The sequence below is a fragment of the Pelophylax lessonae genome, assembly GCF_965119305.1.
Source record: "Pelophylax lessonae genome assembly, chromosome: 2".
NCBI classification, from domain to species: Eukaryota; Metazoa; Chordata; class Amphibia; order Anura; family Ranidae; genus Pelophylax; species Pelophylax lessonae.
Window position 1 is genome coordinate 466,072,391 of NC_138769.1, and position 24,141 is coordinate 466,096,531.

The window sequence follows — 24,141 nt, forward strand, 5'->3', positions numbered from 1 at the left end:
TGCCGCTGACAGGGAAGTAAAGTGAAGCTCACAGTTACAGCTATTAGCGGCCGCTCGCCCGGTCTGTTAGTTGATTAATGCACAGATCGCAGTTTCGGCATTTTTAACCCATTATCGGCCGAAATGGGATAGGCCCATTTTCGTCCGAAAATTTCGGTGGCCGAAATTTCGGTGCATCCCTAATATATATACACACACACACACACACACACACACACACACACACACACACACACACACACACACTAGGGGTGCGCATCTTCACTGGTCTCACGATTTGTTTACCATTATGTCAACGATTCGATGATGCATCACGATAACTGCCCACAATCTCATGGTTTTCATCAAAAAATTCAAGCAGTCAGAAATTGAAAAACTAATTTTTATTTTTATCTGCTCTTAAAATCATCAGTCTGTGCTAATTTAATGGAGCAATTTACTTCGGAGGTCCTCAAAGTGACCGTACAATTGGTGTGCGCAACTGCGCATGCATGTTAGTGATGAGCAAAACCATAAATCAAACAAAAAAGGTATCGATGAAGGATTTGTGAATCTATCACTAAGACATAAAACCATAATTCAATAATAATAAAAGATATTACAATATATTATAGATACAAAGGACACAAACCGCTACAACAAAACACATGTCCCCAAACGTATGCCATTTCATTAATTATGGATTTGCTTATGTCTTAGTGATCGTCGATTCACAAATACTTCATTACCTTTTTTCATGATTTATGGTTTTGCTCATCACTGACTCACACATGCACATTGCACACACAGTCACTTTATGGTTTAGGTCGATTATAATTTGCACATAAATTAACTGATGCAGAAGATACTGTCAGTGTGCCTGTGTTTACACAAATGATGACTACTGTGCAATTGTGCAAATTGTCTCTTAACATCCGTGCAAAGTGAGCAGTAAAAGTCAGCTTCTCGAACATCTTCATTATTCCCTCTGGCAGTGTCATGTGTACAACATTTGTAATATTATTTGAAGACTTAGACTAGTACCTGATCAGTGATGATGACAGACGCCTGAGCCAAGGAGGACTGGGAGTTGGGGTCCGGGACGCTCACTCGGGGTCTCCCTCTGCCCACAGAGGCCTGTGTGAGGAAGACAGGGGACAGTGTGCACTGGACAGTGGACACTTGCTGGAGGATGGTCAGGACAGACACTCGCTGGAGGACAGAGGACACTTGCTAGGGGAGGACGACGCATGTGGGAGCCGGGGATGTTCGCTCCGACACTCAGGTCTCCGCAGCAGACTGTCCGAGAGTAGAGAGGACAGTCCTCACGTGCCTGATCCCGCCAGGAAGCCGACACTGCACTCCTGTAATCAAAGGCAGTGAGATATTTCCCGATCTGTGCAGCTGCTGATTGGGAAGTGTCTCACTGCCTGTGATTAGCGGAGTGCAGTGTCAGCTTACTGGCGGGATCAGACACGTAGAAACTCGAACACACCAGAGCTCATCTCTATCCAAGAGTTAGGGACGCTCCTCGTGTCTCCTCCTGTAGCGACACCGGGCGGCTGGGGATGACGCCAGCGGGAGGCGGGAAAACAGACGGATTTCAAAGCGCCATCGCTATGCGGAGAGGGAGGGGCGGCCCTACGTGGAGTCATTAGCACATCAATTAAACCGGTCGCAGCATCAATTCAGAATTGCGGGTAGCTGAATCGCGATGCATCGATGCTACAATTAAATTCAACATCCCTAACATACACACAAACGCCAGCATGGCTAGTAACTAGTGCTACAGAAGAAAAATACCCAACAATTAAAGAAAAAAAATTTATTAGCATTGTTAAGGCAATGCAAACATTTCTTGCAGTGTACAACCCCAACCAAGCATCAAGCTAGGCAATCCACATATACATGTCTATACTGTACACATGTGCAGAAAAATACCTCTCAATCTTTCAAATTCAAACTAAAAAGAAAAAATGGTTTCAGGAAAAAAAAAAAAAATAAGACACCCAGTTTATAGTTTTTAGAAAATTAACAGCTCTGAAAAAGCAGAGCATCAAGAACAGCAAACAAGACATTGAATAATTAAAATAGTGCATTGTTAATGCCCTGCATGAGCACGTGATTGACTCCTGTTTCTAGCTGTGTATGAGAAAGGTAAGATAGCTGGAACCCAAAGAAAACACCACAACCTGTTACACTTAGATAGAGGTTAAGTCATTTCCATTTCGATGCAGAGTGCTCTGCAGTACTTAGTAACCGTAGTATTGAGCTAAATTCCCTTTTTGAGTAAGTTGACTGTTATTGAAACTGCAGATTATAGTGCATTCACAAGTGAAAATACCTTTATCATCATTTTAAAGCACTTGATGAATTTTCTACTTTGATAAGAAATCCCCCCCCCCCCCCCTCTGAAAAAAAAAAAAAATCTGTTTGATGACCAGATCTGTTGTGCATAGTAAATATATGCTTTCTGATGGTGGTTCATGTTTAAAAACATCAAAATATAAAGCAGTTTGCATGAAATCTTGCTTGCACAAATGAAACTCCCTAATTAAGAATGTTGGCTCATTGCAATTCTTTATAGAGCTAGTGGTAAAATTTACACCAAAAAGGAAAAAACTTCAATTAGATTGTTTGATATCCAGCATGACTTCTCCTTCTTCCAATGAGATATGCAATCAGCACAATTAAGACGAGACCAGCAAGAGCAGCGCCAACCACGATGGGCACCAACATGCCATTCTGATCTTCTGCACATTCCACAGCTACAAGACAAACCATGAGAAGAATAAAACAATGTAGTTGTAAACGCAATTTCCAGAACCTATAAATATACATATTAGAGTCTTCAAGCTGTACTCTGGTTAAGATATCAAATACACAGTTGAAATCAATTGATATATAGGAATTCCTTTATCTGCCAAAGTGTTTGTAAATCTATTTGATGAAGAGAATTTACTAAGAGTAAATTCATTTTAAAACCCAGTAAAATGCAATAGATATATTCAGCGCAGACACAAGCTATTCAGCAATAAACTGCAAGCCAAGCACTAGAAAAAGGTCAAAACACAATACCTCTAAACGCATAAAAAAAAATCTTAATAGTGCAGCGCAAAATATACATCAATAAACACAGTCCATATAAAAGTAGTCTTTCCATCCACTGAAAGAGAAAACGCTGCTCCAGGTGTGTGATGGCAGCTTAGAGGTGGAATATCCCATGTGAGTGCTAGCCCCGGCCCGCCTCCGTGGAAAACTTGTAAGAAAAGAAACGGCCGCACATCCAAGAAATCCAATTGCTTTTAATTTCCAAAGTGATGACACCAAAGACACCAACATAGGGTCACGTAGACGCGTTTCACACATACATCTTGTGCTTAATCATTACCAAATGACACCTATGTTGGTGTCTTTGGTGTCATCACTTTGGAAATTAAAGGCAATTGGAATTCCAGGATGTGCGGCCGTTTCTTTTATTACAAGTCTTTCCATCCACAAAAGGTAGGCCACTGTGTGAAAAAGTGCTTGGGACCCCTCCTACATGCGGACCCCTAGGGTTTCTCCAGGCATTCCCACAATTGGAAGTATTAATCATCCCCTGGCCGATTAATGAACCAGACGGTGATTCCTCCATGCATTTAAATGAAAGCGACATCTAGTGCTCTCCGTAAATACACATTTATTTAAAATGAGAATAAAATTTACAAGTGCATATTGCGAGCGCTTGATACACAAGCAAAGTCGAAGTGCTGGCTGCGGGTGACATCATGCACAACTCCTACCCTGCACGCATTACGTCCTAAGGCAGGACTTGGCGGGAACTGAGCTGCACAGTCAACCCGCCTCTGTAAATACTTTCCTGCGGCATGGAAACCAGACTGCGGAACTGAAACCCACATAGCCAAGCAGACTAAGAAAAAAGAAAGATCACTAAAAACAATGGGACCATATGGAACACTGAGGAGCCAAGCCCAATGCACACCACCATGGTTCAGCCCAGACTGGAACCAAAGCAACAATAAAAAATAAAAGTGACATTTCACCTTCCGTTTGGTACCCACTGCAGTAAATGTGCCTTACCAAAAAAATGGACAGATGTCCCTTATCGAACATGGTCCACTATACCCAATGTTCATTTCAAATATTAAAATGGCACTCCACTCCACTGTTAACATGCTAACCTATCCTCACATATAGGGCTCTAGAGGTCCTGCCAATGTATTGTAACCCACAATCACACTCGAGCATATACACTACCCGTTGTGTGGTGCAGGCAATCAGATCTCTAATCTTATATTGCTTCTTGGTCACTCCTGCATTATACTTAACATTAAGAAGGGGGTCAAAACCCATAGTGTGTTGAGACATTTTAGAGCCTGTCATAACAGGGACCCGAGGTGCCTCAAATTTTGGGGAAATGGAAAAAGGTCACTAGACATTGGAGGGGGGTCATTTTGTTTGGCATTTGAGCCGCAGGAAGTCTTTTTGGATTTTTGAGACCAAGGCGGCTTAAATGACAAATTTGCCCTAAACTGTTTTATATCAAATAGATAAATAGATTATCTTTTGGGTATGTGTGATTTTTAAAGTTCTTCTGTAAAAGGATGGCTGCGGTGTGATTTTTTTGAAAGATTTTATTTATAACTAACAAAATATATATTTTTATGGTGGAGTGCCACTTTAATATATTTTTCCTTTTGGGGGGGAGGGTTTGGGGGGTGGAGTGCCACTTTAATATTTGAAATGAACATTGGGTATTGTGGCCCATGTTCGACAAGGGACCTCTGTCCATTTTATGGTATGGAACATTTACTGCAGTGGGTACCAGATGGAAGGTGAAATGTCACTTTATTTTTTATTAAACGTTGTTTTGATTCCAGTCTGGGTTGAACCACTGCGGTGTGCATTGGGCTCAGCTCTCCAGTTTTCCATATGGTCCCATTGTTTTTAGTGATCTTGCTTTTTCTTAGTCTGCTGGGTTATGTGCCCTCTAGTTTCCATGGCGCTGGAAAGTATTCACAGAGGTGGGTTTGACTGTGCAGCTCCACTCCCGCTGACTAAATGTTGTGTACGGTACTTACGGAGAGCACTAGATGTCTCTTTAATTTAGGTTAAGGAATCACCGTCTGGGTCACTGATCGGCCAGAGGAGGATTAATACTCCCAATTGTGGGAATGCGTGGCAAGACCCTAGGGGGTCGCATGTAGGAGGTCAGCAGAGGTGAAGTGGCTGGATGCACTGTGCCACTTGCATGTCTCATTAAGACAAATGCTAAATTCTTACATTAAAATGCTTCTAAAAAAATCAGATTGATTGAGGAGCGTTTTAACGAACAAAACAATTAATTGGCGTTTGTGCCCAGAGTCTAGCCTGACTACTAATCAGAAGCTGTCAGCACTAAAGCAGGCCACAGACAGTTTAAATCTTGGCCGGTTTAGCAGGGACCGGCCAAGATTCGAACCATGTATGGGCAGGCTGATCAAAACAAAGTTGAGCGATCAACTTTTGTACAACCAGCCTGTCAGGTTTTACATACGATTACTGCTAGAAGCTGGAGAACGCAATGGCTCTGCAGGAGAGGAATAGCCAATTTTCTTTCCTGCAACTCGTGGTTTGGAAAGAAAATTGCTCCGTGTATGGCTGGCTTAAGACTAGTTGCCTGGTCATTTATGACATCAATATCTTCTGAAATCCTAAACAACAAATGTTATTTTCAGAGCATAAGCATGGTATACTCATTATGGTAATAACTACTGCATTGAAAAACTGAAAATTGAAAGGATTAAAAGAGGTGCATGGAAGCCAGCCAGCCCCCAGTCTGATGTACTCACCTTCCAGTCTGCCACCAACCAAGTAGACCCGTCTCATGATATAAATAAAGAACAGGGCTTTAGTTGACACGCATTTGCAAACGCATGTGTAAGCTGCAAGGCCTCTACAAGGCACCCTGTGTTACTTGCAGTCCTAACACTGTCTATGTTGAGCGTCTCCACAATGGAAGCATATGGCTGCTAATGGATATATAGATATATATAATCCACCAAAAACGCACGAAAATCGCACGGTGGGACTTTAAATGAGGCACTTTAAGTGAAACACCAGCAAGTAATGCCCAGCGTCTCCATCCCTGTATCAGAAAGTGCCTCATTTAAAGTCCCACCGTGCGATTTTCATGCATTTTTGGTGGATGCAGTCTGATTTGACCTCAGTTTTTTCATATACAGGGATGGAGACCAATAGCATGACCTGCTTGTGTCTCATTTAAAGTCCCAAATATTTTATGAAATTAGGGATGGAGGCGCTGTGCTTTACAAGCCAATGCCTCATATAAAGTACCAATCTGTGTTTTATACTGTATCCGCCAAGGGGATGGAGGTATACGCTTCTCAGCAAGTCCTTTTCAGTTTTGTACCATCGCTACAACATAGCTATTAGAGCTGTGAGACATTAGACCAGTCATAGACGGGAGCGGGTTGGGGGAGGTTTGGGCCGTCTCCCCCTCACCTATCTCCCATCCATCCATTAGCAGCCATGTGCTTCCATTGTGGAGACACTCAAAATAGACAGTGTTAGGACTGCAAGTAACACAGGGTGCCGTGAAGAGGCCTTGCAGCTTACACATGCGTTTGCAAATGCGTGTCAACTAAACCCCTGTTCTATATTTATATCGTGAGACAGGTCTACTTGGTTGGTGGCAGACTGGAATGTAAGTGCATCAGACTGGGGGCTGGCTGGCTTCCATGAACTTTTAATCCTTTCAATTTTCTGTTTTTCTGATACAAGGATGGAGACGCCTGCTGGTGTCTCACTTAAAGTCCCAAATAGCCTATCTTGTTCAGTTAACTACTGCATTGGGTATATATATATATATATATATATATATATATATATATATATATATATATATATATATGACAGATTCCCTTTGAATTCCTTGTATGGGAGAACATTTTTTTCAGATTAAATGTCTGCATATTTGCAGTTAGGTTTAGAATGGTGTAAAATGTGACATAGTTAGAATAATTATCTGTCACTTGGTCTGAGTAATTTAAACTGTATGTACTTCCTTAATCTGCCAACCTGTCTCTCAGTAGCACTTAGACATGTTTGTTATGTTCAATTGCAACTCTTACTTTATTAGAAGAGTTGCATGTCAGGGATATACTAGCAAAAAACAAAGTAGGAACAGTCTTCTGTTACATGTAAACAGAGCTGAAGTCACTTCAAACCACGCCGGCAATTCAAGATGACCAAAGACTGGCATCCAGAAGGAGCCAGGGAGAGGTTGCAGACTTCAAGCTATTCCACAGGAGGCAAGTTAGTTCCGCTTTACCAACATTTCTTTATACCAAAAAAATAAATAGATAATCTTACCAGGTCCAAATTTGTTTTCTGCTATATCGAAGGCCTGGATCTGAAGCTTGTAGGTGTCAATAGAAAAGTTGCTTGTTATCTGGAAAGTTTTCTTACTGTTACATTTGTATGACTTGTGCTCTGTAGTCTGCAGGTACAAAAGACTGGCATTTTCTTGACTAAACTTGGGATCTGTAAGATCAAAAGAAAAAGGAAAATTAAGAACTGTCCGACTACTAGAAATAACAAAATGTAGCACAACATCACGCCAGTGAGTTAGTTGTATCCATAATGTGCAGAATCTATGTTAATACCTTTTGCATCATCAATAGTAGTACTAAGATTGACTTGGCCAAGGTAAAATCTGCTGTCTGTTGTGTTCTGAAAAAGAAAATAAAACATTAATGGATAGAAACATTAAAGGAAATTTGGACATCTCAACTATGAATTTTAGGACAGAACCTACATGGAAACTAATCAATTTTAGGGCCATGGCTCGTTTTATACTGACAGCAGATAATTCTCCTAAACCATATGAGTGCACACTGCACACTATATGATTTTATTTGGGATTTTAAATAAACCGCATTATGCGATCATGTCCTTTCAGGCTTTACGGTATTACGGTATGGACGGTGACCATCATGAGAGATTGACCAGATATATCAAGCGTGTATTGAACTGCCTCAGTGTAAACTCAGGAGTTCAACATATGGTGGAGTTCGGTCCTAGGAGGTCCCTTGATTGGCGACAGAGCATGAAGATTGCATTTTTGCACAAGGCACAGCACTTTACTTTGGCTAAAAGAGGAGCACATTTCAGCACAAACTGCACCACTTTGACTATTGGATTTGGTTATTTTTTTCACTATAGGGAAAAAAATAACTGCACACCCAATTTTTTATTTGTTAACAAAGTTTGAAATATCCAATAAATTTCGTTCCACTTCATGATTGTGTCCCACTTGTTGTTGATTCTTCACAAAAATTTACAGTTTTATATCTTTATGTTTGAAGCCAGAAATGTGGCAAAAGGTCACAAAGTTCAAGGGGGCGAAAACTTTCACAAGGCACTAATATATATTATATATACACACACATATATATACACATATATATATACACACACACACACACACACACACACACACATTACATACACACACACTTTTTTGGACGCAAAATCCATTTCTCTGATGTTCTTTGACGGACACAGCGCCTGATTCTTAGGCTGGCCATACACTATACGATTTTCTTGTTCAACTTTCCTTTAGATTTACCAAAACCATGTAATGTAGGGTCAAACCTAAACACTTTCAATTTGTATGCAATCAGGCAGGCCCTTGCACTACATAGTTTAAAGGTAAATCTAAAGGAAATTGAATAAGAAAATTGTATAGTGTATGGCCAGCCTTAGCTATCGGGTTTATACTGCACCCTTCGGGAGAAGGACACTAGGCAGGAAAAAGCTTGACTATGCCTATGGGTAGTCCCAGGATGTATACACCCACTCTCCACTATAGGCACTCAGTTTTGTTACAAGCAGTGTCAGCAGAAAGCCAACTCCACAGAGGGGTGGCTTCTGTGTCCATCAATGAACATCAGAGAAATGGATTTTAGGGCAAGTCAAAAATACAATTTTCTCTTTCGTTCATGGACAGACACAGCTCCTGATTCTTCTTAACCATTGGGAAGTCCAAAAGCAGTGTCAAACACGAGGGGTGGGAAAACTTCAAAAAAAAAAAAAATTCCCAAGGCTAACCATAGCCAACCAGGTAACACAGAGCTCAACCATAAACAACTGGAGCTCACCTGAAAAACAATACACCCTCAAAGAGGACCAGGTCCTCTAAACAGCAGCCGGTAGGAATCACTGATTCAAACAAACCTCCATCCTTCAGCACCTGGCATTCAACAGCCAAGCCGGTAAAGCCAGCGACTAAAGCAGGATGAAAGATTGGTCCTTGGAACAGCAGATCCTCCCTGAGAGAAGTCCTCAAGGAGTATTGGCGACCAGCCGTACCAGATCGACATACCAAGACAGGCGAGGCCAGTCTGGAGCCACTAGAATGACCAGAATTCCTTCTGCCTGAATCCTGCAGAGGAGTCGTGGCAGAAGTTTGAGAGGGCTGCAACGAATCAGTCAGCCCACCTTAGAATGCTGGCTACTTACTAAGCCGCCAGGACACTTCTTGTGCCCCCATGGTGATTGACAGGCCACGGCCGTGGCATTGTCCAAAAGAATTCGTACCCCTGACGACGATTGTCCAATGAGCCAGACAAATTGTGATCGCTCCGATTTCCAGTACACTAAAATCGGCACATTTGTGCTGAGGGCGCCTCCCCACCCAGAAAGGCTGGCATCCGTGAAGACAACCATCCAGTACAGTGGGAGAAGGATTTTCCCTGTCTAAGTGCCGGAGAGCGAGGTCACCGCTAGAGACCGTGGATCCTTGACCCTTTCACCAGAATCTCTTTAGCAGAGATCTTGTGTGGAAGTGTGCAAACGGACCACCTTGAGGGTGGACACCATCAAGCCCAGCACGCGCATGCTACCCTGGAGGGATGACCGTCTGCGTAAAAGAAGCTGAATTGTTTCCTGCAATCTCTGGAGTTTTTCCAGAGGAAGAAACACACTGGCTGAGGCAGAGTCCAGAGTCAGACCCAGATAGTCCAGTTTCTGTGGAAAGAACCAAAAGCAGACTCTGGAATGTTCAGGATCCAACCGAAGTCCCTCAGAGTTCACAGAGCTATCTCCAGTAGTCCACCAAAACAGTCAGAGACTCCGCTCTCAGAAGATCATCCAGGTACCCCAGTAATATGATCCCCTGCTGACTTAAACAATGCCAGCACCAGGGCCAACACTCCTGTGAAGACCCAAGGTGCAGAGGTAAGACCAAAGGTCAGCGGCACAAACTGATAATGCTCCTCGTCCACGGCAAAACCTAGGAAGTGCTGGCGACCAGCACATATTAGAATGTGCAGGTAGGAGTCCTTGATGTCGATCGAAGCAAGAAGAAAACCCCCTGAAGTAGGGATGCCATTACCATGTGAATGGACACCATGCAGAACTTCTATAGTTGTACAAAGCAGCTTAGCGCCTTGAGGTCAAGAATTGGACATACCTTGCCTTCCTTCCTGGGAACTGTAAAGAGGTTTGAGTAAAAACCCCTGAAAACGTTCCGAAATCTGAACCATCACCCCTTGAAGGAACAAGTCTTGCATCTACCTCAAAGAGACCCGTAAGTGATCTGCGGACAAGGGCAGGTTGGAAGGGAAGAACCTTTCCGGACAAACTCGATCTTGTAGCCTGACCGAATAACTGTGGACCCACGTATCCTATACCTGGGAGGTCCATGGATCCAGAAACCAGTGAAGACGTCCCCCAACCACAGATACAGGTGAGGGCGCCCCTTCATGCAGAGGAAAAACGTGTCTGCAGGTCTGGAAGAGCCCACTCGTGGCTTGCCAGACCAGGTCCTCTTGGAACCTCCGGTGAAGTCCCTGACTTTTGATCCCTTGCTTTGAGACCGAGGAGCAAAAGAAAAAACCTTTTTAGGAGCCAAGGAGAATGGCCCACGTCTACAACGGGGCTCCTTTCCCTTGGTAGCCTGCAGAAGAAGAGTACTCTTTCCCCCTGTGAGACCCTCAATGTTATCATCCAAGGAAGCTCCAAACAGGCAATCCCCTACAAGGGGGAGATCAGATAAGGTCTTCTTAGAAGTCTGGTGCGCAGACCAGTATTTCAACCAGAGAATATGCCGAAGGACCATTGGTGATACAGACAGCCTAGAAATTAAAGGAGCTGCATCCAAAGATGCATCACAGATAAACTGCAGCCCCTGGACCAACTAATCCACCACCTCCGCAAGACGGGGGAAGCGGTTTCCCCTCCAGGTCCCGACGTAAAAAAAAAAAAGTTTAGCCCACTTGGTCAGACCTTGCGACACCAGTGCAATAGTAAATACCAGCTTAAGTGCCGAACCAGCCACAGCGAACATATGGTGGGCCAGAGCCTCCGCCCTCCTATCAGCTGGATACTCCTCAACCGGAACAAAGGTAGCTTCTTATTTGATCCTGGAAACCGACGAGTCCACTACAGGTGGGACCGTCCACCTTTAAACGCACTTAAGAATCACTGGGTTTTGGACAACCCCACTGTTTTGCGACAATGTTGTCAAAGAAAGCGGAAGAGGAACACTGTCGTCGCTTTGGAGGCCTTTTGTGTGCCAAAAGGGACTGGCTCCTCCGACGCAGCATCTGCCGCAACCTCCATTTTTTAAAGTGTCACGCACTGACACAGTGCATCCACTGTTGCCTTTTTATATGTGGCTAGAAGAGCAGAGGAATTATCCTCATTATCTGAGCACTCAGGGTGCATTGACGCAGACCGAGTAGGGTCGCTATATACTAAGCTCACCCGGAAAAACATAACAATCAGGGGAGGCTGCCAACTGCGATCCCTTAAAAAGGGGGCTGACTGCCGTGACACAGACATGCAGGCAGGGTACCCCGATGGCCCTGCAGCCCTAAAATGGGCAGGTGCCTCACACAATGATGGCAAGGCTGTCAAAAAATGCAGCACCCCCACACCTTCGAAGGGAGGTGACAAGCTGACCACATGGGCTAGCAGGCCGCAAGATGCGGACTACATTTTTGTGGAGGCACAAAAAGGGGCTGGAGGGGAACCCTGGGGTCCAACCATCCCAAGGAGGGGCCCACGTCCACCCCAAAACCCACCAGGAGTAGAGGGGGGACAGCTACTTACCATACCAGGAACAGGGTGGGCACCGCTCCATCGTCATGTGGGTGCTGTCGGCCAGAGGAAACGCTCCAACTCAGGCCAGAGCCAGGTCATATGCATCCTCACGAGACGTTTACCTTGCAGGCCAGCCCCCGTCCAGCGGGGCTATGTTGTAGGCCAACCTAGCGTGGAGCTGCGGGCTGCACGCGTTCGCTGGCCAGACTTGGGGGGGGGGGGGGTTTAAACCCCCTGGGACTGCCCATAGGCATAGTAGAGCTTTTTCCTGCCTAGTGTCCTAATCAATCAGAATCAGGAACTGTGGCAGTCAATAAATGAAAGAGGAAAAAAAAAAAAAACGAAAACTTCCTGTTATAGGGGCCTCTAAGGCCTGCTGTCTACCTATAAACTAAACCGCTAGATTGATAGAGCCCTTTAAAAGCACTGACCGTGATGCCCAACACCACTATGCTCAAACTAATTTCCTTCGCCAAGAGTCATAACACCATGCTCCTGGTGCCCCCTCTTCTTATTGACAAAGGCCGCAGCTATGGAATTGTCTGAGAATACCCGCACGTGGGAACCTAGAAGTTCATGCCAAAATGAAGATGGGACCAGTGCAAGTTCCTTCAATTCTCTCCAAATGGAAGGTCTTGATGCAGCCTTCTTTGACCAGGTTCTTGTACCACTGCCTAATCCCAACGTGCTGCCATCAGTGATTTGGTCTCCTAGCCACAACAACCCTACTAAAAAAGAGGAAGTAAACTCCTCAATTACTTTTTTTTTTCTTCCCTGCAAAGTAAATGCATAATGTGCTAGTAATGACCCCTGCACACCAGAGGTCTGGAGCGCAAGTACACTAGACAACATGGTGTGAAAAGTTTAGAAGGCACTACACAACTCCTACTAACAGAAGGTTTACGATTACAGAAAACTGCAGATGGCGACTTTACAACACATGAAATGCAGTTCTAACATACAGGCAATACCCAGCCCAACTCCGCAATACGTGTACTTTTTATATGCTGTATGCTAGTGGAGGCTTGTAAGAGGCTTTTCTCTGAAACAAGGAATACATAGACCAGCCCTTAAAAAAAAAAAAAAAAAAAGAAGATTAAACGCCACACAAACGCCTCTGCAAGCCCCTGCACACCAAAGAAAGATGGGGTAGAAGTGTACGACCAGCATTCTAGGGCCCAGACAGGCTTCAAACCACTCGAGGAAAAAAAATCAGCCCACATAGATAATGAAATCCATTCTGCTTACATGGGCTTTGCTGGTGCCAGGGAGATCCTACAGCTTACTACATCATGCAGAGGGCGCAGCAAAATAAATGTGGTTTAAATGTCCGGAACTGAAGTCCTAAAATGCTGCTGCACCAGACCAGAATGGGAGAGACCAGCTCGGACTCTCTACCAGATGACGTGTTTTAAAAGGCAGCCAGGAATAAAAACTCCAAAAAGCTGAAGGAATGGGAATCACACTGTCTGGGACAGGCAAGAAAAAAAAAAACACAGCTCCCGCACAGTTCCTGCAGTGCTCCTGCCATGCTGGAAGAAAAACTAAAAAAAAGAGCTGTGGGGAGTAACCTTCTTTTATAAGATTGACATAGTATTTTGTGGAATTTGTAGGAAGCGCTGTCCTTAAAGAGGTCTAGGTAGAATGGGATATTTTTCTAGTAATAGTACATACAGAAATAACACAAAGCCAAAACATATTTAGTGGCTATTATACTTGCCAGTGTAAAGTTGAACAAGAGGTAAACTTCTTTAGAGAAAAGGATCAGAGCTGCTGAGTGATTAGAGCAGTTGCCACCAACATTAATGTTTTTCGGATCAATATTCATTTCCTTAAAGGCCACCTGAAAGAGAAAAATGCAAGTATGTATAGCCAAATCCTTGTTTGTGTTTTGTAAGGAGTAGTGAAGGGTTTAGGGAAATCCACTACAGTACGATTTAAAGTTTGTAACAGAATGGGAAAAGTGAGCCATAAGTCTGCCCCTACATTCGGAAGAAAAGCGTATCCCTACACTCTGGCATCTGGTAACTCCAGGCTCTCTTAAGTAGCAAAAATTTTATATATATATATATATATATATATATATATATATATATATATATATCTCTTAGGCTCGGGCCTAATATCTAATTTCCATCCAAATCTTGCCACCTATACCTCTAAACATTTTCTAAATAATTTGTCCCTTCTTAACCAACTGCACCACCAAGCTACTAGCTCACTCCCTTATCTGTTTCCCCAACCTATGAAACTCCTTCCCCATTTATTCTATATTGAATGTGCCTCTGATCACTGTCACACCAATGAATTGATGACACTAACTGCTCTGGTGAGTTAGTATGTGGGGGAAAAAAAAAAAAAAAACTGGACACCACCCTCTTAATGTCTTATACTAAATACCCTAGCCTGCCTAGGTGGTGTATTTGTAGTACCACCCTGACATGTAGGGCCTCAAGAAATAAGGCAGTCAATCAGTCAATACAACAGGGCTGAGAGTTATATATATATATATATATATATATATATATATATACACATACACACACACATATATATACATATACACACACACACAGAACAAAAATTATAAAAAAAAAAAAACAAAAAAAACGCAACACTTGTTTTTGCCTTCATTTTTTATAAGCTGAACTCAAAGATCTAAGAGTTTCTATGCACACGAAAGGCCTAAATCTCTCAAATATTGTTCACAAATCTGTCCAAATCTGTGTTAGTGAGCACTTTGCTGAGATAATCCATCCACCTCACAGGTGTGGCATATCAAGATGCTGATTAGACAGCAAGGTTATAGCACAGGTGTGCCTTAGGCTGGTCACAGTAAAAGGTCACTCTAAAATGTGCAGTTTTACTGTATTTTGGGGGGGGGGGGGGGGGGGGGGGGGAGACTAAAACCAGTCAGTACCTGGTGTGACCACCATTTGCCTCACGCGGTGCAACACATCTCCTTCGCATAGTTGATCAGGTTGTGGATTGTTGTAGCCTGTGGAATGTTGGTCCACTACTCTTCAATGGCTGTGTGAAGTGGCTGGATATTGGCAAGACCTGGGTCACTGTTGTATATGCTGATCCAGAGCATCCCAAACCTGCCTAATGGGTGACATGTCTGGTGAGTATGCTGGCCATGCAAGAACTGGGATGTTTTCAGCTTCCAGGAATTGTGTACAGATCCTTGCAACATGGGGCCCTGCATTATCATACTGCAACAGGAGGTGATGGTCTTTGATGAATGGCACAATAGGCCTCAGGATCTCATCACAGTATCTCTGTGCATTCAAAATGCCATCAATAAAATGTACCTGTGTTCATTGTCCATAACACATGCCTGCCCATATACCATAACTCCACCGCCACCATGGGCCACGCGATCCGCAATGTTGACATCTGCAAACTGCTCACCCACATGACACCATATAAGCTGTCTGAAATCTGCCATGTACAGTAAAAACCGGGATTCATCCCTGAAGAAAACACGTCTCCAAAGTGCCAGACGCCATCGAATGTGAGCATTTGCCCACTCAAGTAGGTTACAACGAAATGCAGTCAGGTTGAGTCCCCGATGAGGACGACGAGCATGCAGATGAGCTTCCCTGAGACAGTTTCTGACAGTTTGTGCAGAAATTCTTTGGTTATGCAAACAGATTTTTGCAGCAGCTGTCCGCGTGGTTGGTCTCAGACGATCTTGGAGGTGAAGATGCTGGATGTGGTGGTCCTGGACTGGTGTGGTTACACATTGTCTGTGGTTGTGAGGCCGGTTGGATGTACTGCCAAATTCTCTGAAATGCCTTTGGAGAAGGCTTATGGCAGAGAAATGAACATTCAATTCACGGGCAACAGCTCTGGTGGATGTTCCTGCAGTCAGCATGCCATCTGCACACTCCCTCAAAACCTGCGACATCTGTGGCATTGTGCTGTGTGATAAAACTGCATATTTTAGAGTGGCCTTTCAGTGTGGCCAGCCTAAGGCACACCTGTGCAATAATCACGCGGAATTGGCCTGGGCAGGTAGGGGGTGAAAATGTAAGGTATAGAAGTTAATATAAAAACGTGATCCCCATGGATTCCTACCCAAAGCAATAACTTAAATAATTTCCACATAGTCTACTAGTACCACCTCAAAATTGGATACAATTAGCTCAAGAAATGGACAGTAGTGAAATAATTTATTACATTTATTCCTGTGCAGCAATACCAAATACTTTTGGAACTGCTGCAATGGTTACCATGTTATAGTATCCATGTACATATACTATTACAATAGGAGTGGGTTTATATTTTATGCTTTTGGTATGTTAGTGATTTTTATGCATTGTAGCAATCACGGATTAAAATGGTTTCTTTTTTTTTTTTAAATGGTTCTCTTTTTGTGCCAAAAAAGACTACACATTCCATTTATAAAGAATACGTTTCTTAGAAGGCCCTTAAATCCCCCCCCCCCCGATTGCTGCACTCTGGGAGTGCTAAATACAGATGTCATGACTTCACATTAAGACATATATCCAGTCTTTCGATACTTACTTTACCATCCGGTTTGAGGTAGGTGAGATTAAGCTGCAAGCCCATTTTGGCCAATAAACAAGCTGCCCCAGCACTTCCATTAACTCTATATTCCCCAACTTCTGGTTGTTTAACTGGCACAGTGGTTGGCGAAGGAGCTGGAGCACTGGTGGGAGCACTGGTGGGAGCAGGATCTTCACTGCAGCGAGATTCTATATAAATGAAAGCATGAAAAAAAAGCATAAATAATCGCCTGAGTTCATTAAAATAATTGTCATATTCCCATTTATTTCCCCATCAAGCAAGACTAGTGTGACATGCTTGGTAATGGCCTCTGCAGCAGAGCACATATAGGGCCTTCTGTGGGTAAAGTTCATATTACAAGTAGGTGTAATAAAAGTTGATCTGGCGCCAAAAATAATCTATGGCTCTGGGGTTATTAGGCAATACTATAATGTGTTATAGTTAATGAAAAAAAAAAAAAAAAAAAAAAAAAAGTAAAAATCAGCGCAAAACTACCTTTCTGTATTATAGTATCCTAAAAACTCTCACCCAAAAGTGCAAGTGCAATAATCCTGTTGACAAATATAACCTATCAAATCTGTGCAAAATTTGAAATAAAAATTATCAAAATATCAAATGTAAAAAAAAAAAAAAATAAACAATTCATGTAAGTGCAAAAATCCAGTGAAATAAATAAGTGTTAAAAAAGTCCACAAAATTCGTAAGGGATATCCGTTCATTAATGTTTCTGAAAATCCCAAAGAAGGTCCAACAAAGTGCAAACAAATTTCTGTGCGACAAATCTGTGAAAGGTGTGTGCCAAAAAAAACCTGTGTGCCGCTTCCACCAATCACCCCAAACTGGCTCACCAGAATCTATCTAAAAAGAAAAAAAAATTGCCAGGACCAAGGATTCCAGCAAGGAACTAGGTCCTTACTCCTGACTAGGCAGAAAAAAACCTCCTGGGCCTGCCCATAGACGTAGTCATTTTTTTTTTCTGCGTAGTGTCCTACTCCTGTAGGGGGCAGTATAACCCAATGGTCAAGAAGATCAGGAGCTGTGTCCATCAATGAATGAAAGAAATGGGGTCCAGATTAAGTATATGCATATCAAGAAACAAGGGATTAGAAGGAGGGGTGGGAAACACCTCAATCTATCAACAAGCGCATAAACAAATACAAGCAAGAGTGTAAGACCCCCAACTAGACAGCTGCTTGTAGAACCTTAGAGCAAAAGGCCACATCAGCAGAGACTTAACATCCACCCAGTAAAATTTAGCAGTTACGCTAACAGAGGACCATGTGGCAGCAAAAAAGAACATTGATGCTGAAAGGCCCAAGAAACTCCCACAGACCTAGCGGAGTGGGCTCTACCAGGAAAGCAAGGAACCTTACCTTGTAAGAAAAAGGGTTGAAAAAGGGACTTCATAAATCCACCAAGTAATGGTGGAGCGAGAAACAGGATGTCTGTCCAGTGAGAGCCCTCATGGTGACAAAAAAAAAAAAAAAAAAAAAAAAAAAAAGGGAAATCAAAGTATAGCCAACAGGTAAACTTGTACAGCATGAACCACATCCAAGCAGGGAAGAGAGACTTCTCTAGGGTGTGTAGCATCCGAACAGAAACATGGCATGACGACCTGGTTGAGGTGAAAGGAGACCACTGTGCAGAAAGAAAGCCTTAGGTCTTGAGACAATCTTATGAAAGATCAGGAAAGATTCCTTACGAGACAATGCCATCAACTTTGATACTCACCTAGCAGAAATGAAGGCAACATGAAAAAAAAAAAAAAAACAAAATCTTACCAGGTGAGCTCTGCAAGGGGAATATCCCACATAGGTTCAAAGGGAGGCTTTTGAAGCGCCACAAGTACCAGACTGAGATCCCATGACATCAATGAGAGGTGAAAGGATTCTGGAAGAGGATAGCCAAGGCCGCAATTTGTTTCTTGAGGGTAATTCAAGACCAGATGCAGATTAAGACCCGGCTGGAGAAAAGCCTGTGTACATCCCACAGAGTATAGTCTAGTATGAATGTTTCTCTGTCTGCACCATGTAAAGTAGGCTTACATGTGCAATGGTATATTGTGAGAGAAGTTTACTTCTTAGCATGGAGAAGTGTCAGGATCACTGAATCCAATAAGCCTCAGTTCCTCAGGACCTGTGCTTCAACTGCCAGGCTGTGAAAGACAGCGACGAGAAGCAGGATGGTAGACCGTCTTTAGACAGAACGTCTATGTGATCCAGGAGTAAACAAGGGGAGCCTGCCAGAAGCTGGAAGTATGTCTGAGTACCAAACCCGCCTGGGCCAGATTGGTGCCACAGGAATCACTGAATGCCCTCCGATTCTGGATTGCTCTGGAAAACGCATAGATCAAACTGATCCTAAGGAGTCACCAAAGTATCCACTGTGCAAGCGCAAGGATCTCTGGACCTGGTGATAAACTGTTTGTTGTTGAACTGGAATGTTAACAGGTCCACGTCCAGTGTCCTTGCAACAGAGTTGCTAAATAACCTCTGGGTGAAAGGACCACTCTTCTTGATCCAGACACTGATGGCTGAGGAAGCTGATCTGCCAAATTTTCTAGAATGTGTACCGTGTTCTAGGCTGGAATGTGGCACTTCAGCCAGGTCATACTACTTTCCACTTTCTTTTCAGCTGCTGAACTTCTTATGCCACTGATGGCTGATAAAGACCACGATCATGGCATTGGCTGACTGAACCCTTGTTGGAAGTCCCTAATGACATCCAATATTCAAGAAGCAGCCAAATCGCTCTGAGCTCAAATAGGTTTATTGGAACTTTGGATTCCTCCACCATCCAGATTCCCTTAACCATCAGTAATGAAGAAGTGGGCCAAGGAAAATGAACGCATGGGATTTCCAGAGATCAAGTCAGCATGCCCCACGCAGAAGGGATGCCGAGTTTCAGTGGCCTTGAGAGAAATTGGGCATAAAGTACTTGCTAGAAAGAAACTACCATTAGATCAAATGTCGGGTAAGGCTGTAAGGGAGGTTTGGATCTAAACACCTTGAACAAAAGATTTTTATTTATTACGATTATTAACAGGGTAGGATTTTTTGAAAAAAGGACAAAGAGATCGGTCCTTTAAAAGTATTTAAAGCAGTAAAACTCACAAGCAAACATTATATTGCAGGTTACCAATTCTAAGATGTGATGCCTGCATTAGTTCTCTTTTATGAACTCACTTTCCTTTATTTTCAGCTGGTGATCTGGCCAGTAAATCAGTTTTTCAAGCGCTCTTCCATATGTATCAGTTTACAGGGATGAGACAAACAATTGACAGGGAAGCTTACAATGGTCAGCTTTTTATTCATGTAAAACCTTTATCCAAAAAAAGTAAAAAACCGATACTGTAACAAATTATGAAGTGAGCTGGAGTTTTGCTTCAGCTTGTTAGTGTACTTAAATCTGCTAATACATTTATCACTACCCTGTCCCCAGACTAACAATGCTGCTGTCTGCTGTGCCCCCTTTTCTCATTCATCCAGTGTGGGGGCACTCTAATACATGAGGTGTGTTGCTGGCCAGCTCATCAGGTGGAAACAGAGGGGGGGAAAAAGTCTAATGCCTGAGGCTAGTCACTTCAGTTGGTATGTGTAAAGGTTTACAACCTTTATGGCCACGTTCTGGTCGAGTCCAGATTGTAGGAAGGCCAGAATGTGAGAAAGTAATATTTGGGGGTTGTAGTGCCTGTGCTTGCACCAATTATTTACAATTATGATAGTAGATCTTAATGCAAATGGCTTTGCTTGCTTTTGCAAACATGTAATAGCTGATGAAGGATTCCAAGACAAGTATGTGTTTTATTAAAAAGAGAAGGCATAGCAGAAGCATCCCTATGACTCATTCAGCTTGAACAACTAAGCACTGCAAAGACAGGCTTCTTTTAGGAAAGCTGAAAACTAAAAAACCAACTTTGTGAAAAAAAAAGCCTAAAGCTTTACCTGCTTGCTTAATGAAAAACTACATAATATTCATACAAAAAGAAATATAATGTAAGACAAATCTATTAAACAGAGTTATAGGACCAAGAGTAGAAAAGTCTTACCATCTTTACTATATGTGCTACTGGTAAGATATGCTTCCAACTTGACAGCATAAAATGTGAGGGTGACGTTTCCCAAACTGAGACGATGTGGATTGTTACAACGATACACAGAGTTTGTTTTGGCAATAATTTCACTTTTATTCGTAGCTACTTCCTTAGTTCCTGAAAGACAAGATGAAAATCAGATATAGTCATGTGATGTGTATTTAAATAATTGCACTGCTACAACTTGGCATCACAAAATAACCAATTTCTCACCATTTTCAGATGCCCCAGGGAAAGTAACTTTGTCGGAAAGATTATATGTAAACACCAGCTCATCAACTTGATACTGTGCAGCAGTCTTGGTGAAATTTATGCTGAGGGAATTATTTCCAAACACAATAACTAGAAGTGGTGCTTCTTTTTCGTTGCCACAAGTGCTGTTTGAACTTGCAATCGAATTGTCTGGCAACTCAAAGGTCACGTTCTTCTAAACAAACAATCAGAAAAAGTAAATAAGTAAAACAGCATTTTTAAAATTATGTAGCTTTTACTTTAATATGGACATTAGTCTAAAACAGTAAAGAAAGAGGGGCTAAATGGCAACTAATACCGCATTACCAAACAATACAAACATACTAAAACCTTGTAAATGAAAGAAAGCTGTAAAGAGAAAAAAAAAAAAAAAAAGGAATCACACACACCAGGGGACCCACTTGCATTATCAGCTTTTCATTGCCGATGCGTGGCAAGGAAATCTATAAAAGCTATAGAAGTCACTGGTAATCAGCAAGATGAATCAGGCCACACATGGATCAGTTCTTCTCGATTGCCAGAGGCATCCTCCCTGAATCCACTGATCAGTGTTTTTTTTTTTTTTTTTTTTTTTTTTAAAAACTGTTTAAAAAGTTGTTGTTTTTAAAAGCACCTTCGTCACTCTGTGCTCACACGCAGTGGTGGACGCACAGGTCTGTCCCCCCAAGCATATTTAAACAGTGATCACACCACACATGTAAGAAATCACTATAAACGTCAGTTTAAATCTAAAAACTGGTAACCTACAATGGCTTTTAAAGCATCACCTATGGATAATTTACCACTTCACAGGATCCCTGTGTTCCTCTCTGACAGAACAGCGGTCTGCCTTGTTTACAAATCGGCAGACCGCTGTTTTGTCTCTATGGGGAGTGATCGAGGGTAGCCGGCAGACATCGCACTGCTGATTGGCTTCCCCTCTGGCCAATCAGCGCACACACCATTGGCTATTGCACGAAACGTAGTACAGGTACATCGTTTCTCGCAATAGAGACAACCTGCCACAGTATATGTACTGCTGGAGGTCGGCAAGTGGTTAAAGTACCGTAGTTTGTCGCCATTATTAAATGAGCACGTGCAGTTTTAAAGCGTGACGTGTTCGGTATCTATTTACTCGGCATAACATTATCTTTCACAAAAAAAACGAAAAATGGGATAACGTTACGGTTTTAATTCATTAAAGTGTATTTTTTCCAAAGAAAATGTGTTTAAAAGACCACAGCGCAAATACTAAGCGACATAAAAATATTGCAACGACTGCCATTTTATTCTCTAGGGTCTCTACTTAAAAAAAATAAAAAAAATTGATAGGATATACATACACACACACAGACCACTATACATGCAAAAGAGGTCAGCATGAAAAAAAAAATCTATGTGAAACTTTAAAGAGCCTATACTGGTTTAAATCCAGTAATGTACTGTTCCATCCTGCTCCACACACGCTCAGTTGCTCTCTAAACTCTGAACGGTGTCTAAAATCCGAGCCACTAGAGGCTGATCAGCTGACCACTTTAAAATGTACTGTTGCTGGAGGAGGAAGGATGCAACAAGAATGACACAGACTGTGCTAAGGGAACAGAGAGAGAGAGAAAAGGAGGAGAGGCGACAGGAAAAACTCTGCTTCCAGGGAGAGACAAAAGAGTTAAAGTGGTTGTAAAACAGAAAGTTTATCTTAATGCATTCTATGTATTAAGAGAAGAAACGCCTGTGTCCACAAGCCCTCCCTAATATTTATCGGAGCCCCATCCAGATCCAGCAATGTTGCAGGAGTGTCTTCGCTGCCCAGGACTCCCCCTCCTCGATGGCTGAGACAGCGTGGCGCCATTGGCTCCTCCTGTTGTCAAAGTCATTCAGCCAGCCGAGGAGAGAAAGGGATTGGTGCCAGGCCAGGGCTCAGTGTCTGAATGGACACACCGCTGTGCAGACAAGGGAGTAAGTCACACATGTGCAAGTCTCAAGTCTTAACCTTCAAGTCTCAAGCAAGTCCCAAGTTACTGTGGCGAAAAGCAAGCAAGTCAAGTCGAGTCCCTGCTAGAAGTCAAGCAAGTCAAAATACTGTTCTACCCCAATTTTCTCCTTTAAATCAGTTAAAAGTCAGTGGTCAGGACAGGTTTTGTTTTATTTTCAACATTAATAAAACTGCTTAGTGCTTTTTTCTTGGCATATTAAAGAAACACTTTGAATGCCCAAACAGCTCGAAATCCTTCGCCCGGTCATGTTTCAAACACCACAGTCACTAAAAACATGTTAAGTATTTCCATTGTTAAACAGCCAGGGTCCTAAAAATCAGAACACACTGAGGTGTTTTAAGTGAGACTGTGGTGTCAGAAACTTAACAGGCACATTAATTTTGCTTTAACACATCTTGAGAAAATGCAAATATTTAATAACTTAAAAGTCATTTCGAGTCATATGTCTCAAGTCAAAGTCAAGTCTCAAGTCATGAATACCAAGTCAGTCAAGTCGAGTCTTTTAATAATTTTAGTCAAGCAAGTCTCAAGTCCTCAAACTGGTGACTTAAGTCAAGTCATGTGACTCAAGTCCCCCATCTCTTCCGCTGTGGCTCGGCTCAGGTGCGCCCAGAGCAAGCTGTTTGCTGTGGGGGCACTCAACAGGAGGGAGGGGCCAGGAGCACCGAAGAGGGACCCGAAAAGAGGAGGATCTGCGCTGCTCTGTGCACAACCACTGCAAAGAGCAGGCAAGTATAACATGTTTGTTATTTTTAACCCCCAAAAAAACACCGGGCAGAGAAAAAGCTTGAACATGCCAATAGGGCAGTCCACTGCCACTTCCTGCTATAGGTATTCAGCTTTGCAACAAGCAGTGTAAGAAGGAAAAAATCCATCTCCATAGAGGGGTGGGTGCGGTGTTAGTCCATGATCAGAGAAATGGATTTTACTGTAAGGAAGAGAAACTGGATTTTTTTCTTACCGTAAAATCCTTTTCTCTGATGTTCGACGGACACAGCTCCAGATATTCTTGACCTTTTTGGGTTCATGCTGTTCCCTACAGGAGTAGGACACTAGGCAGAAAAAAGTTTGACTACGCCTATAGGGCAGTCCCAGGAGGTATAATTCTACTTCCTGCTATAGGTCTTCAGTTTGGTAACAAGCAGTGTCAGAACAACATAAAGCCCAACTTAATAGAGGGGCGGGTGCTGTGTC

General features: G+C 42.7%; 1 protein-coding gene across 1 annotated transcript in view; it reads right to left on the reverse strand.

The window, feature by feature from the left end:
* Positions 1–1,791: 1,791 nt before the first annotated feature.
* LAMP1 (lysosomal associated membrane protein 1) overlaps positions 1,792–24,141 on the reverse strand; it is a 54,521-nt gene continuing 32,171 nt past the window's right edge. The window contains exons 3-9 of the mRNA XM_082248514.1: positions 20,936–21,149; positions 20,678–20,839; positions 16,627–16,817; positions 13,814–13,936; positions 7,650–7,716; positions 7,357–7,527; positions 1,792–2,747 (exon numbers count right to left, since the gene is read on the reverse strand). Coding sequence (XP_082104640.1) covers positions 2,608–2,747; positions 7,357–7,527; positions 7,650–7,716; positions 13,814–13,936; positions 16,627–16,817; positions 20,678–20,839; positions 20,936–21,149 — 1,068 coding nt within the window. The 3' untranslated portion in view covers positions 1,792–2,607. The remainder of the gene's footprint in view (positions 2,748–7,356; positions 7,528–7,649; positions 7,717–13,813; positions 13,937–16,626; positions 16,818–20,677; positions 20,840–20,935; positions 21,150–24,141) is intronic.